The 16,445-nt window shown below is 32.6% G+C and overlaps 1 protein-coding gene across 12 annotated transcripts in view; it reads left to right on the top strand.

Annotated features, from left to right (window-relative positions):
* RIMS2 (regulating synaptic membrane exocytosis 2) overlaps positions 1-16,445 on the top strand; it is a 255,008-nt gene that overhangs the window by 76,004 nt on the left and 162,559 nt on the right. For 6 of the 12 annotated variants that reach the window (XM_021713514.1, XM_021713525.1, XM_021713521.1 and 3 more), the window contains one exon: positions 12,969-13,069. The exons of the other annotated variants lie outside the window; for them this stretch is intronic. In XM_021713514.1, the coding sequence (XP_021569189.1) occupies positions 12,969-13,069 (101 nt within the window). The remainder of the gene's footprint in view (positions 1-12,968; positions 13,070-16,445) is intronic. 12 annotated transcript variants of the gene reach the window in all.

Genomic DNA, 16,445 nt, shown 5'->3' with positions numbered 1-16,445 from the left:
TAGGACTGTTTAAAAAGAGAGAAAGTTTATTTTAATAGAGTAGGGCATTGGACTATACTTAGTGACCACTTTAGTTGTTTTAGCATCAAAAATAGCTAAATTACTCAATTCCAGATTTAAAAAAATAACAATAATCTTGCTTTCTTTAAAGAACCATAAAACAAGTTTCTGTTGCTCTATTTTGAAGCATACTAATATTGTAGTAAGGCATACTACAAGTTTTTTTTTGTGAGAAGACATGTAAGTGTTGGTGAAGGATGAGAAAGTTTTGGGAGATGAATGAATTAAGGGTAGTACTAGATGGTAGTTATGATTAAAATATATTTGTTAAATTGAATTAAAATGAAACAGTATATATAAGTATTATATGTGTATTCTTGAGTACATAATAAGTCAAGTTTGTAATCAAGTATTTAATGAGTATTAACATGAACACAATATTACTAAGTGTCCATTAGAACAAGGTGCATTTAAGTTATAATTGCTCTGTGATCCCTTTCTTCCTCCTTGTGCTTCTAAAGCTCTATACGTTTATATATATAATGAAGGCATTGTAATAAAAAGGATTGTCAAGAAAATAAATAGGTTTACTATGTAAGAAGGTAAGTTGACATGAATAATGCTACATTTAAGATGATTTCTAAGAGAATTTAAGTTGGGTTATTATTTAACTGAAGAAAAGGATGTTGCTTAGATATTGATTTGTCTTTTTATCATCTTGCATGAAAGCTTGAGGGACTGGTGTATGGAATGTGAGGGTGAGGATGAGAGCAGGAATAGTAGGAAAGACAAAGTGTAGTAGAGAGCAAAATGACATGGAGTGAAAGTAATTGGATTAATTGATTACATGGCATAACTGATACAGAGAACATGGATAGATTACAGGTCATGCAGAAGTTGGAGGAGGTTGATAGGCCTGATTAGAATAAAGCAGAATCAGAAGGAATCTCTAAAAAGATTAAAGAATGAGTATATTATGGTTGGACTCAAAGGGAAGTAAGTTGAAACATTACCAAACAAACAAAGACCAAAGAAGAGAAGCAGCTCAAAAAGAAAAAGGAGGAAAATGTCAAAAGGAAAAAGAAAAAGAGGAAAATGTCAAAAGGAATGGAAGATGCTGAAAAAAGAAAAAAGTAGAAAAACAAATAGACTCTGTGTCTGTGGGAGAGAGACAGGGAGGGGGGAGTTATTTCATGACTAAGTATTTCATTTCATGAGTTTTAGAGAAAGACAGACAATTCTCTGCCACCTCCTTGTTATATGACCTTGTACAAATTTTCTAATAAGTAAAATAGAAAAAAAGAAGTCCTAGCTGATATAGTTGTGCTGATTCAGTGACAATTATAATACATGCAAAACTCTTAGCATAATTTCTGCTATTTACAAAGCATTATTATTGTTAAGAACTTAATTGTGCTGAAAACCATAGTACTAAATTTTAGAATACAACTTTGTGTAGTTTCTACAGCTTTGTTACGTTTCTTTTGCTATGCCTCAAAGAAGTAAATTTTAGTCTAAAAATATTACCAAAGAAAAAGAAAAAACTAGACATACATGTAATCAGTGGTACCTGAGCTAGCAGAGAGAAGACTGACAGCAAGAAGCATCAGGGAACTTTTTAGGATGACAATAATATTATGTGTCTTGCTTGTGGTGAAGATGCATCACTAAAAATGTTTGTCAAATGTCACAGAACTTTGCACCTATACTGTATGAATTTTACCTATGTAAATTATACTATATGCAATAAATCTGGCTAAAAATTATTGAAAATGCACAAAATTAAAATGTATTTTTAAAAGCATTATCAAAAAGTTACCCAAATAATTCTAAATATATGCTGATAGAAAAATAATTTACTTCCTCTAACACATACTAAGCAAGTAAGAGCCTAGGTTCCCTCCCAAGATAGAGTTTGGGGGATGGGGGAATGGTAATGAGTGGGGTTGGCCTGTCGTTTCAGAGCACAGAGCGAAGGACAGATCACTAAGGAGGGTTTGCTAGAAAGCAAAGAATGGTCTAAAGTAATGGGTGAAACCAATTAAGATCAAAAAAGGTATTTACAGCTAACAGACATCCAAGAACAGGCCGGACAGTTAACAAGAAAATAGATTGTGAACATTCTAGATATTCACTGATAATGATTATAAGAACAGATAGGAGAGTAATTGTAACTTGTCTGGAAAAACTGAGTTTTAAGTGCTGGTGGGACATTCTCTTGGGGATGGCTGGGAGACAGCTGGAAATGTGAGTCTTAGGACTTACAAGAAACTAAAAGCTGAAGGTCAGAGCCTCAGGGACAGATGAAGCAATGAAATTAGATAAAAATCACTCGGGACAGAATGAAAGAGAAAGTTGGTAACAACACTTTAAGAAATGTGTAAATTTGAAAAATGGGCTGAAAAAGATGAACTGGCAAATAGTCTGATAAAGAGTGAACTAAAAATGAGTCAGAAAGTATAGGGCCAAACAGTTGAAGGAGAAAATATCAAGGGTAGTGTCATTATATCAACTGTTACAGTGAAGTCCAGCAATATGGTGCTGGAATGATCACTTGACTTGGTAAAAATGATTTTCCTAGAAACCTGTAAAAAGTAATTTTCACAATATGTAAAACTTACCTCAGTTACAGTACTCAATGGTGAGGTTTTTCTTTAAGTATAGTCGCCCTGAAATAAGAGAGCTCCAAGTAGAGGGAGTTCTCTTACTAAATGAGCCAGCAGTAACAAGCAACATGTTGCGTTGGACTCAATAATATTGGGTTTGAGTAAGAGGCTGCCTACATTTAGGTATTCTTATTTTATAGCTCAAATATACAAGGATCGCTTGAATGAACTCAAATGCTCAAGTCATATAAGAGCTCGTTGTTTTTATAGTAGATACAGTAGGCCCCACTTACAAAATGTGGAATGGTGATGTGATGATTGATGGCAAGAATGTTACTTCCAAATATTACAGATTTTATGCTTGAGAGATTCAGTGTAAGAACTAGTTCTGACAAAGGGACTGGGAAAGTTTTAGTTTAGAGTTGTTGAGGAATAAGGACTGATCAAAAGCACTTTTTACTGTGATTTTCTCAAAAGTTTGCTTTGGGTTAAACATTTTGTTTAATTAAGTCACCTTAGTATAAACTACCTTAATTAATAATTGAGTTTGACTTTTTATGTAGGTACTTTTTTTATTAGCGACAGGGCCTCACTCTGTCACCTAGACTGGAGTACGGTGGCGCAATCATAGCTCACTGGCTTCAAGCAATCCGCTCATCTCAGCCCCCCAAGTAGCTGGGTCTACATGCACCCACCACACCTGATTAATTTTTTTGTTGTTTGTAGAGGTGAGGTGTTGCTTTGTTGCCGAAGCTGGTTGCAAATGCCTCACCTAGTGATCTCTCTGTGATTAAAAGTGTGAGCCACCATGCCTGGCCTGTAGATACTATTTTTATTTCTAGTTTACACATTGAAAAATTGAAGTACAGATTAGTTAAATAAGCTACCCAAGCCATTGGGAGCTGGAGTTTAAACCACAGCAGTCTGACTTTGTGACAGAACCCCCTTAACCTTAGGAAATGAGGGCTTTGCTGTGACAATGAAGGATGTAGAAATAGTAAAACCAAGAAGGAGGACATTGTGCAGAGAATAATATGAGAGAACAACATTGGAGGGCTGGGAAGAGAAAAGCAAGAAGAGAGGAATTCAGAAAGAGATTTAATGTCAATGGGAACCAACTCAATCTAGTTTGTAGTTAGGATCCTCAGTGTAACTTGTATTCACACAGAGGCATTTAAAAGGTTCACATTAAATCCAATTTCTTCAGCTTAAGTGGGTTTGTTTTGATGTCTCTTCATCTAATCCTCATTCTTCTTGCTTTGAGAGTGACCCTATCTAATTTTTATTCCTCTCTGTTCTCAGTATTGAACAGAAATGGTTTTATGAGATTTCCCTATTCGTGAAACTTTTGGGATATATTCCTTTCAATTCTGAGAAAGTGTTATCCTACTTAACATTAGTTGCTCTGTGTAGTCATTCGTGTACCCTTGGCAATCTTCAGCAACACCTTTGGAAAAAAAAAATGCAGTTTGGTGCCCAAACATGAGTACTATTTAAAATCTGTGAATCTAAATATTTGCCTTGGGTTGAAAATAATTATTCCAACTTAATGGTGGTCCTAATTTGATTACAAATGTTAATTTCACTTTGTAAAATATTTAACCAACATGGATAAAATTATATAGTAAAAATTAAAATTCTCCTTTCCTTTTAATCACAATATTGCTACATAAACTTCATTTATTTTATCCTAATTCATAACCAAGTGTATAAACATTTTCTAGGATGACCACTTGGATATATTGAGGAAATCACTATTACAAATCCTTTTCTATTTGTTCTTGCATTAGAAGCTCATATCACATTTACAGTTTTTAAGAATAATTTATTTTAGTGATGTTTCTTTAAGCATCAAAAATTTTATTTTTCTCTACAGGTTGTTTAATCATCTTATTTGACATGCCTGTTGTTTGCAACGTGGCATTAGCCTGAGGAGATGTAAATATTTTACAACATCATTGAAAATGTGAAGTAAAATATCATATCTAACAACTACTTATTTTCCATTTAGTAATTTTTCTCTGTTTATTTCATTCCTCTCTCTCTATAGGAATCTTTTTAAGATTCTGCTCTTTTTGAAGGAGGAACAAAGCTACGTTCATTATCGCACACTTTTATTAAGGTTTTGGGACTATGGTCATATGTATTTGGATGCTTTTTAGAACATACATAATAGGGTTCTACTGTGAATAATTTCTCATTCTTTATTGCCTATTTGTCTGCCTGACTTGAAAGGTAAAAGATAATGTAATTACTTAAAAATATATTTATATCATCATTTTAATACCATAGCTAATTTAATTTAAATTTAGTTCATAATTAAGTTCTCATAGAAGTTTTAGAAATACTGAGATTAAAAATATGGATTAATCAGTATAAACACTGACAAATATCACAATAATTTATTTGGGAGGAATTATATTGTGTGGGTTTTCATTTTTATTAGTTACTTAACTCTGGTCAAACCTTTTGGTAATCACTATTTTTATTTCATTTACTGTATAAGGCTAATAGTCTTTGTGAGTTGGTTATAAGTCTTCAGAGAGAGAAAAAAATCTGCAGACTTTAAACACAGTTTCCTAAGCAAAAAATATCTGACTAATTCAAAATTCCAAAATCTCACCATATGTTTGATACCATGACAATTTTTAAATAAGAATTTAGAGTATCAATAATATGGCAAAATAAAAGTTGAGATTCAGAGATCTCAATTTTAATGTCATATGAGTACTTAGATATCTATTTGATTGTAGCACAAGAAATATTCTCTACTATAAGAGTTTCTGATATACATAAGAAAAATCACATTTGTCTCCTTTCCAACATAGGTCTTATCTTAGTTTTTATGTGATGGGTATTTTTATTTTTATATGATTTCAAAATTAGTATTAACAATTCTAAGTGTATTTGAATTCTATTTCTAAACAACATAAATGTACTTTTAAATTTCTTGGTTATGCTCCTTTCAACCTTCCACAAAATCCTTTGACATGTATAACAGTATATAAAATTGAAATATATCTTATGACTATGTTAATAGATCCTAGGTGTGGAATGTGTTGAAATTTATAATTGTCATATTATAACATAATAGTATGGGGATAAGACATATACACAGGGTAATAAAATGAACTACTCTGTGAATTATATCCTCTCTTTAATGTAAGTATTTAGCCATCAGGTGAAAGGTAAAATATTCCAAAGTGCATAACACAAATGAGTAATAGTTTATTATCCTAATTAATCTGACTTACATTTATATCTTTTATCAACAGTTATTGTACTTTTCCTTAGAAGCAATTTTGATAATGACCATTATTTTCCTTCTCTCAGGGACTTTTATTTTAAAATTTAGTTTGTCCTTTGAAATATATCTTGTTTTTTCAAAGATACTGGAATTGTGACTAACAAGTTAAAAATAACTGTTATTAGAAAGTTAATAACATTTTCTCCTAAACATGTCAATGTGTATCAGGAAAAAAATTTATATAGTAAAACAATAGCACTTTAGCTGGCTTAAAATATCCTTCTAAATTAGATCACCCTTAGGAATCTCTCCTGGGCCAAGTTCCTGGTTTAATGAATTTTTCAGTTTAGCCTATTTCTGTGTGTGTGTCTCTCTCCCAGGCTCTGGCTCATAGCTCTCTTTCTTCCTTCCTCCTTCTTTCCTTGTCTTTCTCCTTCCCATATTTCTCCCTGTATCCCATTTCTCTCTCTGCCTCTGTACACATACACACACACACACATTTTGTAAAGGGAATTTTAATGAATGCAGTACTAGGACAAACATTTTTAGAACACTTTACCTATATTTATGAAATAGATGTGATAATATAAAACAACAAACATGTAAACATCAAAACCAACCAACCAGCAAAAGGAATTATAAAGAACGTCTTGTCCAAAACCATTCCATTTTACAGATGAAGAATTCCTAGTCAGAAAAGTGGAATGAAGTGGGCTTGTGAAGCCAACACTGAAAGTCAAGTCTTGTCTATTTCTTATCTTATATTTATTTATTTATTACTTATTTATTTTTGAAGAAACAGGGTCTCAATCTGTCACCAATGCTGGAGTACAGTAGAAGGGTCATGGCTCCTTCAAACTCCTGGGCTCAAGACTTTCTCATCTCAGCCTCATAAGTAGCTGGAAACACAGTCATGTACCACCATGTTCAGCTAATTTTTTCATTTTATTTTTTTGTAGAGATGGGATGTCTCCATGTTGCCTGAACTTGAACTGCTAGTTTTAAGCAGTCCTCCTGCTTCAGCCTCTCAGAGTGCTGGGATTACAGGCATAAGCCACTGTGCCTGACTTGTTTGTTTTTTAAGCCAGTGCTGTTTTTTAAAAGATTTTTCAATCCATGTATTATAAATGTACTCATTATCCAAAATCTGAGTGATTCCAAGCCCCCATCAACTCTGTGGTGGTTACCTCCACTTTACTCAGCAAGTTAAACAACAAAAACAAAACAAAACCATGATCTTCCATGGGTCAAGTGCATCCTGATTTTTAAAACCACAACCTAAAATGGTACTAAAATCCAAGTGCTCTAAATGATAACATTTTAGTTACTAGTCTGTTCACTGAATTTAGATACACACACACACACACACACACACACACACACACACACAATTTCCTTAGGTCACTAGGTCCCTCCTAACTAACTTATATTCCAAAATAGTTCAGATATTGGTTTCTTTTTACTATATAGTGGAAAGAGTCTGTGATATTTGTCTATAGCACCTTCCTTGAAGTATTATTTAATTAGTATGGCAGGGAGTTAATAGAGAAATACCAGGCAAGTACACAGGAAACCTAAATATCTAAAATAGATTGTTAAGGTTTTGAGCCTAATTTAAAATACAAGTGCTCATATGTGTGAGCCTTCTAAGTTTTTAAGTTTCCAAGTTTCTAGAGTGCTTATTTTCAATTTCATTTTCCATTCAAGCCCATATGGAATTCAGATTTCTTACATTCCTGGGGATAAAGAAAATACTTTGTTTAAGCAAACACATTATAAATAAAATAAAATTAATATTATTTCATTCCAAATGTGTCAGTTCCTAATGACTACAATAGAAAAATCCTCAAAATTGATTGATTTAGAAATAAATATTGTTCAAAAATCATGTCTTTGTTGAATTGTTAAATTTTCTTACTCTTTAAAATAAAATACTACTGTTTACTCTAGTACTCATGCTAAAATAATTTTGTGCATAATTCATACATTTTATGAAACACTTATTTCTATGCTTTCTCCATTTAATTAGTTCCAGTTTTTCATCATTCCTTGCATTACATCTACTTCAAAGAAATTTGGGGTATGCAGCTGCTCTGGGACTCCAAGGGTGCGTCCAGTATGTGTGTGTGTGTGTGTGTGTGTGTGTGTGTGTGTGTGTGTGTGTGTGTGTGTTTGGAAAAGCAGAGATAGTTATTACTGTTTGAAGTATACTACAGAAATCACTGAAACTTGTAGCCAGCTGCAATGGTATGTGCCTATAATTCATCACTTTGGGAGGTCGAGACAAGAGAGTGGCCTGAGCTCAGACCAGACTGGGCAACATGGCAAGACCTTGTCTCTACAACAATTTTTTTAAAAATTAGCCAGGTGTGGTGGTGTGCACCTATAGTCTCAGCTCATCCTGAGCAACAGAGTCAGATTCCAACTCAAAACAAAAACAAAAGCAAAACAAAAAACTAGAAATCGCTGAAGGTTTAGTGATGATCTTTGTTTTGTTTTTTTTTGGTTTTTTTGAGTTGGAGTCTCACTTGGTCGCCCAGACTGGAGTGCAGTGCAGTGATCTTTGTAAGTGTACATGTAAATAACATACATGACCTAAGCAATCGCTGGTTTGTTGACAGCTAATTTGGCCGTATTCAAGTATATCTTTAGACTAAAATTTTTTTTAAAAAACCTATGTTAGCTTTTTTATTCACATCGCATGCCATAGCAACATTATTGATATTACTTTAACTTTCAGGCATATTAATTTGGCTTTTTGAAGTTCAAGTTTAGCTGCAAAAATTAGTTTAAGGGCAAGTAAACCATTTAAATGGCTTATATTAAAAAAACATGGTTTACAGATTTGATTTTAGGAAACACCTTAAATAAGGATGAATAAAATGTAGATTTTTAAAAAGTAAGTGACTGACAATGGCCCACAAGCTTTTAATTTTGAAAACAACAACAAATATTTATGAATTCCAGAGAGATATTTATGAATTCCAGAATATCCACATTTGATTTGTTCTTCTGTGCTCTGCTTTAACAATTTTTAGGTAGAAAAAAAGGACTTGTATAATATAAGTGCATTATTGGGAAAGTAAATAATTTTTTATTAAAATGTTACTGAGTAGAATGCTAACATTGATGGAATTCAGAAAGTTTTATATATATATACGTATCAAAAGAATAGAGGACCATTTCCAACATAATTTATATCATCTGTGATATTTTTGAAACAAGATATTTATGAAACAAGGCATATTTTTTCAGTTACTTAGTGATTTACCTTATACCAAAAGAATTGGAGAAACTTGAATATTAGTTTAATAAATTAACAGATTATCATTTTAACATATAGACACAAATAGATGCAAACTCTTGCTGCAAATGTGTTCGTCCAAGAAATAGTATTGTCCCATCACCTTAATCAAACTTAGTTACAATTTGAAAATGCTTTGATATTTGATTTCAAACGTATGACTTATTTTTTAAGCATACTCAAAATACAAAATCAAATCAAGCCACTGTGATGTCTGCTGTAATAAACATAGCTCATACATATAAGAACATGAATCTTAGAGATTCCTAGATAAATTTACTTCCTAAACATATAAATTAGCATTTCCTCTGGTTTTTATTTTGGAAATTCTATTTCAGCAAGATATTAACAGATAATAGGTGAAGGAAAATCTGAGTGTTTGGTGGTCAAGGATTATTTTTTATTGCAGGTTTTTGAGGGCCTTGTATATGCAGATTTTTACTGTGAATCAAAGAGATGGAGAGCAAATTGAACAAAAATCTTTTGCTTGATCACCTTCACTTATTTTCCGTTTTTAGAGTATACCATAGGATATCATAGTTGAAAGAAAGTTTAGAACTTATGTGGTCTATTCCTCCACCAGTGAACAGTCCTTATACTTGGCGTTGATTCCTCTAAATTATTTTTAATTACAAGGAAGAAAAGGACTAAGTTTTATTAGCCTGTCTTAAAAGACTAAGCTTGGAACCAAAATATTATTTCTGATTATTGTCCTTAGATGGTACAAAGGACCAGCAAAGAAAAATCAACTTGGTAAAGAATCCTCTACAATGGATCTCTTTTTCAATAGGAGACTTTCCTCTCCAAGGATATTATTATTTGAGAAGTGGGTTTTTTGAAAAAGTATGGGAATTGTTTATACACGTGTAGAAAATGAATAAAAGACTTCATATGAGCGAAATAATTTTAGAAGGAGGTCTGTTTGGTTTATGTTTGTCCCAAGGATTATTCTCCTAAGTAAATTTAAAATTATGTTAGGTGGCTCAGCCTGTAATCCCGCGCCTTTGGGAGGCTGAGGTGAGTGGATTCCCTGAGCCCGCGGGTTCGAGACCGCCTGGGCGGCGAGACCTCATCTCTACGATAAATCAAAAAATCAACCGGGCGTGGTAGCGCATGCCTGTAGTTCCAGCTACTTGGAAGGCTGAGGCGGAAGGATCGCCGGAGCCCAGCAGGTCGAGGCTGCGGTGGCCGGGAGCGGCCACTGCACTCCAGTCAGGGCGACAGAGTGAGACTCCAACTCAAAAAAAAAAAAAAAAAAATTATATGTTAGAAGAGTATCTACCCAAGTTTGTTGACTAAACTGGTCCATGAGAATTTCATTACTTAAGGCTCTAATCAAAAATTTTTCAATATGGGCACCAACTATAGATGACGATTGGGTCAGGAGAGGGAAGGTTTGTTTGAAATTGTAATTCAACTGGTGACAAATTCAAATGGTTATATTGCTCTATTGTACTTTTGTTGCTTATACAGCAAATACAGATTAATATTCCTCTTAGGCCTCCCAGTGCTCTGTTGAATAAAAATTGCATTGCATAAATCTGATTCTACCTCATTTTTAAACCATTACTAAAGAGAAAGGCACTTTTGCAAGCAATATTAAACGAATATACCAAAGCACAAATCCGACCCACTGCCTGTTGTGAATAAAATTTTGTTGAACACAGCCAGGCTCATTTGTGTATGCATCCTCCGCTGTTGCTTTTGTGCTACAGTGGCAGATTTGTGGCAGAGTTATAGTTTGCATATGATCTGCAAGGTATACAATATTTATACCCTTTACAGAAAAAACTTGCCAACTACTGCCAGTGTATCACATTACTTCCTAGTAATCAGCAGAAATATAACGTAGCTTTCATAGGAGGTTGCCATCCAGAATATGGTCTAAATATTAGACCATTAGACTAAATATTAGAAATATATATTTATATCTGTATATATCTACATATTTATATCTTTCTGTATATACAAGCATGTATTTAACTTTTTGGGCAATTGGCGATATTCATGTTTGACATATTGTTTTGCTACTGCAATACCAACACAAAACTTTTTTTTGAGGAGCTTCCCAAACACTCATTTTAGCTAATATTCTTTTAGGACACATAATTTTTTTATGTTGGGCTGTTTTTTAAATTCCCTTGTTTTTGAAGAAAATGTTTACCTGAGAATATCTCTCTTGTACAAACAATCCCAAAGTTGTATTCGAATAGATTAATAGATATTTATACTTAACTATATTTAGTAACATAGAGGCATTCACTTGGTTTTATATGTTAATCAATTTATAGTGACAAGATATTAATATTACTTTCAAATTTGATACAGAATCAATTAGTCATATCATTATTAAAATGTGACTATTATAAGGAAAAATTGTCTCACTTTATTAAATAGTTGATTTAAATTTGCTGGCATAGTTAGAGGTCATACAGTGTAAGGTTTTTATATGTACTTTTATCCAAGATTTTCTTCAGTTTGAAACATTTGCCTCCCTTTTTATCTTATTTTAATTAATTTTAATTTTAATTTAAAATTTTTTACTAACAAAAATTATCTGCTGTGCAATGAGATTTTTGCAGAGCAGAGAATAATATTTAAAAATTACAGTGTTTAAAATTAAAAATTGACTTAGGATTCTGAACTTCTACACTGGTACATTTTCAATCCCCTGTTCCTTTAATGATATTTTAAAAATGAGGTAAGTATTAACATACCTATTTTTAATAGGCACACTTTTGCCTAGATATTGTTATTATAGTTTTAAAGGTATGATCTTAAACAAAGGATATGTATGTGTATGTTTCCATTCCTACCAGAGCACACAGTGTTTGTGAATTTACATGACAATATTTTATTATGGGTACACACTTGAGTCCACTAGGCTTATTTCTCCCAGTTTGTAGATTTGTAGTATATGATTGAGATTTTTAAATTATGCATATTTATGAGAAATGGAGTTTCCCTATAAATGTCTTCTAATAAAAATTATAAATATGCTGTTAAAATCCTTTTTCATGTTTGCTAGGATTTGCTAACTGAATTTAGTTTTTGTTCTAATGAAAGTTTTTAAAGACCATCTTAATATCTATAATTGATGTGTTTTGAGGTAACACCTGTTATAGAGGGCATTCATTCTCATTTTATAAGAGGCTTACAATCTCACTTTCTCACTTCCTTACACTCTATTTTTTTTTAATTTACACTAGTAAAACTTTGTGATTTTACTGGTATGGTATGTTATCAGGAGTATTGTTCCATAAGCCTCTTTCTTGATCTTAGTTCTAGAAAATCAAAAGTTCCTGATAACTGGATCCACATGTATCGTACAGGAAACTGCTTTAATTACAGCCTTATTTTATGATAATAGTTTCTAAATACAGTTCTAAAATTGTATTTGAAGCCAACTTACAACTTTATTACCAGTAAATAAATCAAATCACAATGAACTAAAAGTCTAAGTTCTTATAATTATATAATTAAGTGCTATCGTCAAATTTGTGTGCTGCCAAATATATTCTCCTAGACACACATGTACCAGAAAGTGTTTTCTATCTAATGAAAAATTGTCTTCTCTTCAAACTCATTTACATTTTATTCAGATTAAAATTATTTTAAATATTTAATAATCATGCTTTTATTTACCAAATTTCATACTTTAAATAAATCTTAAAATGACATTTGATTTGTGCATACTACCTTGAGTGAAAGTAATATATCAGACTAGCAATTTTTCTTTTATACATCCTGTAAGTAGGACTCAGAAATAAGAACTGAACATTAATATTATGGGTTTTTTTCTACTCGATAGGTGCTATGGATATAGAGGAGAGAAATCGCCAAATGAAAATTAACAAATACAAACAGGTAGCCGGATCAGATCCCAGACTGGAACAAGATTACCATTCAAAGGCAAGACATTTTTCTTTTTAAAAGTTCTAAAATAATCAATCATATGAAGCAGTTAGATTCTTTTAAACCACTGGATGAAGATTAGTCAAACACAAACATATAATGCAATGGCCCCATAACATTATTAATTGCTAAAATTTTTAATGTGTTCATATACTAGTTTTTAGTGATAGAATGAGCATTACTTAAAAAAATCTTATCTAATATAGAACATTAAAGATCTGAAGAACAAATCTTTTACAATTTTTGTATTTTATAAAACCTATAACCCTTCAAAAATATTTAAGAAGAACTTCTATTATTGTCTTATGATTTTATTTATGTAGTAGTTTTTCCCATTTTATAATATTTTAATTGAATTTGCTTTGTTCCTGAATTGTTAGAACAAAACCCAAGTGATCCTTAACTTATGATGGCTCAACTTATGAGTTTTGTACTTAAGTATATAGTGGAAAGCAATCCACATTCAGTAGAAATTGTACTTAAAGTACCCATACAACCATTCTGTTTTTCACTTTTGGTATTCAATAAGTTTCAGGAACTATTCAACACTATTTTAAAACAAGCTTTGTGTAGATGATTTTGCCCAACTGTAGACTAATCTTAAGTGTTCTGAGCAATTTCGAGTTGGCTAGGCTAAACTGTCAGTAGATTAAGTGTATTAAATGCATTTTCGACTTAGGATGTTTTTAACTTACAATGGGTTCAACAGGACATAATCCCATCATAAGACACAGAGCAACTGTACATATTCTTGATGTTGTTAGGAGTTCAAAAGGTCATTTAGTATGAATCTTTTAATCTAACTTTTGGAAATCAGTTGAGGTATGAAGTCTACTGAGGAAGGAAACAAAAAGTATTATTTCATTGCTCTTGCCCTTCATTGTCTTTATATTTCCAAGATATTTTTAGGTTTATAGTATTATTCATGGCAAAAGACATGAAAACACTTTACTCTGACATACCTATTAAAGATTTAATAAAAAAATGAAAATAGCAAAATTTACTCATACCTTTTAGCCATTATGTGCTCTATGACTTAGTAATTTAATCACTGAAATCATGTAATATTTGTGGTCTCTGTGTATTAGAGAAAATAGTTTGTATTCTTATATTCGTAGGTCTTTATTGTCCTTACATAGTTAATCTTTAGTTTCTCTCTCTGTTATATTCTATTGGAATACCTTGGTAAAGTCAAGAACGTATTAAGTGAAGCACAAGTCGATATGTTGAATGTGCGTATGTAACAGGTAGCACCAGTTTCTCACTTCTCTAATAATACCACCTAGAAGAGGCAAAGATTCTTAAATCAGTGTCTACTTCTAAACTACCAGTTTCTTCCTCAAATTACATGAATATTTACATGATGAATACAAGATGATTCATCACAGAATTCTGGTGTACTGTAAATGTCACAAGCCTCAAGTCAGAAAGAAGTACATTTAAGACATAAAAATAGCCTTGGCTTTACTCACTAGCTTCTGAAATTTTTCACTGAAATGAAAACATGAATAGCTTCAAATGGGTAGATGAATTTAATGGAAAATAGTTCTGTAATGACAGAGTATTTCAGATACATCCTTAACTATTTCAGTGGGATATCAAAAGTGATGTCTATGTAATTTTTTGGTATTTCTGCCTAAGGTTAAGCAGATATACCTGACTTTTTGTGGCATCTGTTATGCTCTAATCGCTCATCTATTCATTTTGTATAATCAAAAGACCAAGGCATGAAGTTCTAAGAAAATAGGATATTAAAATTTTTGCAAATGTATTTATTTATATGCCACTATACTAAAATAGTATATTTGTCCATATTTTACTATATATTTGTTTGTTTATACTCTACTATACTTCAGGAAGGAATGTAGATAATTTATAAAAATACAATATTGTTAATAATATTTTCAATGAAGACAAGAGTATCAAGAGACAATAAAGTCAGGATAAAACAAGGTAACTCCAGTAAAGTTTTCAAACAAAATGCATTATGTGAGATATCCTATACACCTACTACAAGTGGGGTATGTATTTTGATCCTGAACTTCCTAATAAGCAGTAAAGTCAAAAAGGGAAACTTGATCAATTGTGTGATTTACATTGTTCACACAATGTAAACAAGTTCCTTAGAAGCAATAGCAATGCTTTTTGTTACAGATACCTGACAAAAATTTATTACAGGAGGAGGGACCAAAAGAATACTATAGGCATGTCTAAGATTCTTTTTAACAACCAAACTTTGATTCCATTCCAATTCATGAATAAATATTTCCTTAAGGCTTCAACATTTTATAATTTGACACCAATCATTTTAAGTTTGGAAAAATTTAAGTCTTGGTAAAGGATTAGCTGTACTAAACAATATAATATCCTAGGTATTCTCTAAGACAATGGTTTTCAAAGTGTCGTTCCAGACCAGCAGTGTCAGCATCACCTGGACACTTTTAGAAATGTAGTTCTCTGGGTCCCCTGCAGAACTATGGACTCAAAACTCTGCAGTTAGGGTCCCTGTGCTTTAACAAGTCTATCAAGTGATTCTTCATGTCTGTTAGATTTTATGGACTAGTGCTCTAAGGTGAACTGATTGTAAATTTTACTTTTAGATAACTGAATGAGTTGACTTCCTCAATTATGATTTTAGCTGGAAGCAAGGGTGAATAATGTCATCAAAAACTGAAGACTAGGCCAGGTGCTGTGGCTCATGCCTGTAATTCTAGCACTTTAGGAGGCCAAGGTGGGAGGATTGCTTGAGCCCAATAGTTCAAGACCAGTATAGGCAACATAGCCAGACCTTATCTCTACAAAATCAAAAAGGAAAAAAAATTAACCAGGCCTAGTAGCATGTGCGTAAAGTCTTTTTTTAAACTGTTACAGTCCATATTTTAAATGGCATTGCTACCTGAATTTCTCAAAACTTCTACTTTGATAGTTGTAAATAAGTCTTAGCAAAATTTTTAAGTCTTAGTAACTCATTTTGAATTTGCATCTATAAGAGCTATGCTTATTAAGTTACTGTCTTTCTAAGAATATTCTAAGAATCCTAGGAAATTTGAAATCAGAGAATCTATTTTTATTTATTTATTTATTTATTTATTTTGAGTTGGAGTCTCACTCCGTCACCCAGACTGGAGTGCAGTGGCCGCTCCCGGCCACCGCAGCCTTGACCTACTGGGCTCCAGCGATCCTTCTGCCTCAGCCTTCCAAGTAGCTGGAACTACAGGCGCGCGCTACCGCGCCCGGCTAATTTTTTGATTTATTGTAGAGATGAGGTCTCGCCAAGCTGCCCAGGCGGGTCTTGAACCCATGGGCTCAGGCAATCCACTCACCTCAGCCTCCCAAAGTGCTGGGATTACAGGCTAAGCCACCAAGCCTGGCT

The sequence above is a fragment of the Carlito syrichta genome, unplaced genomic scaffold (assembly GCF_000164805.1).
Source record: "Carlito syrichta isolate Samal-C Ts95f unplaced genomic scaffold, Tarsius_syrichta-2.0.1 Scaffold92606, whole genome shotgun sequence".
NCBI lineage: Eukaryota > Metazoa > Chordata > Mammalia > Primates > Tarsiidae > Carlito > Carlito syrichta.
The sequence above is the reverse complement of the archived record's forward strand: the minus strand, read 5'-3'. Positions and strand labels throughout refer to the sequence as shown.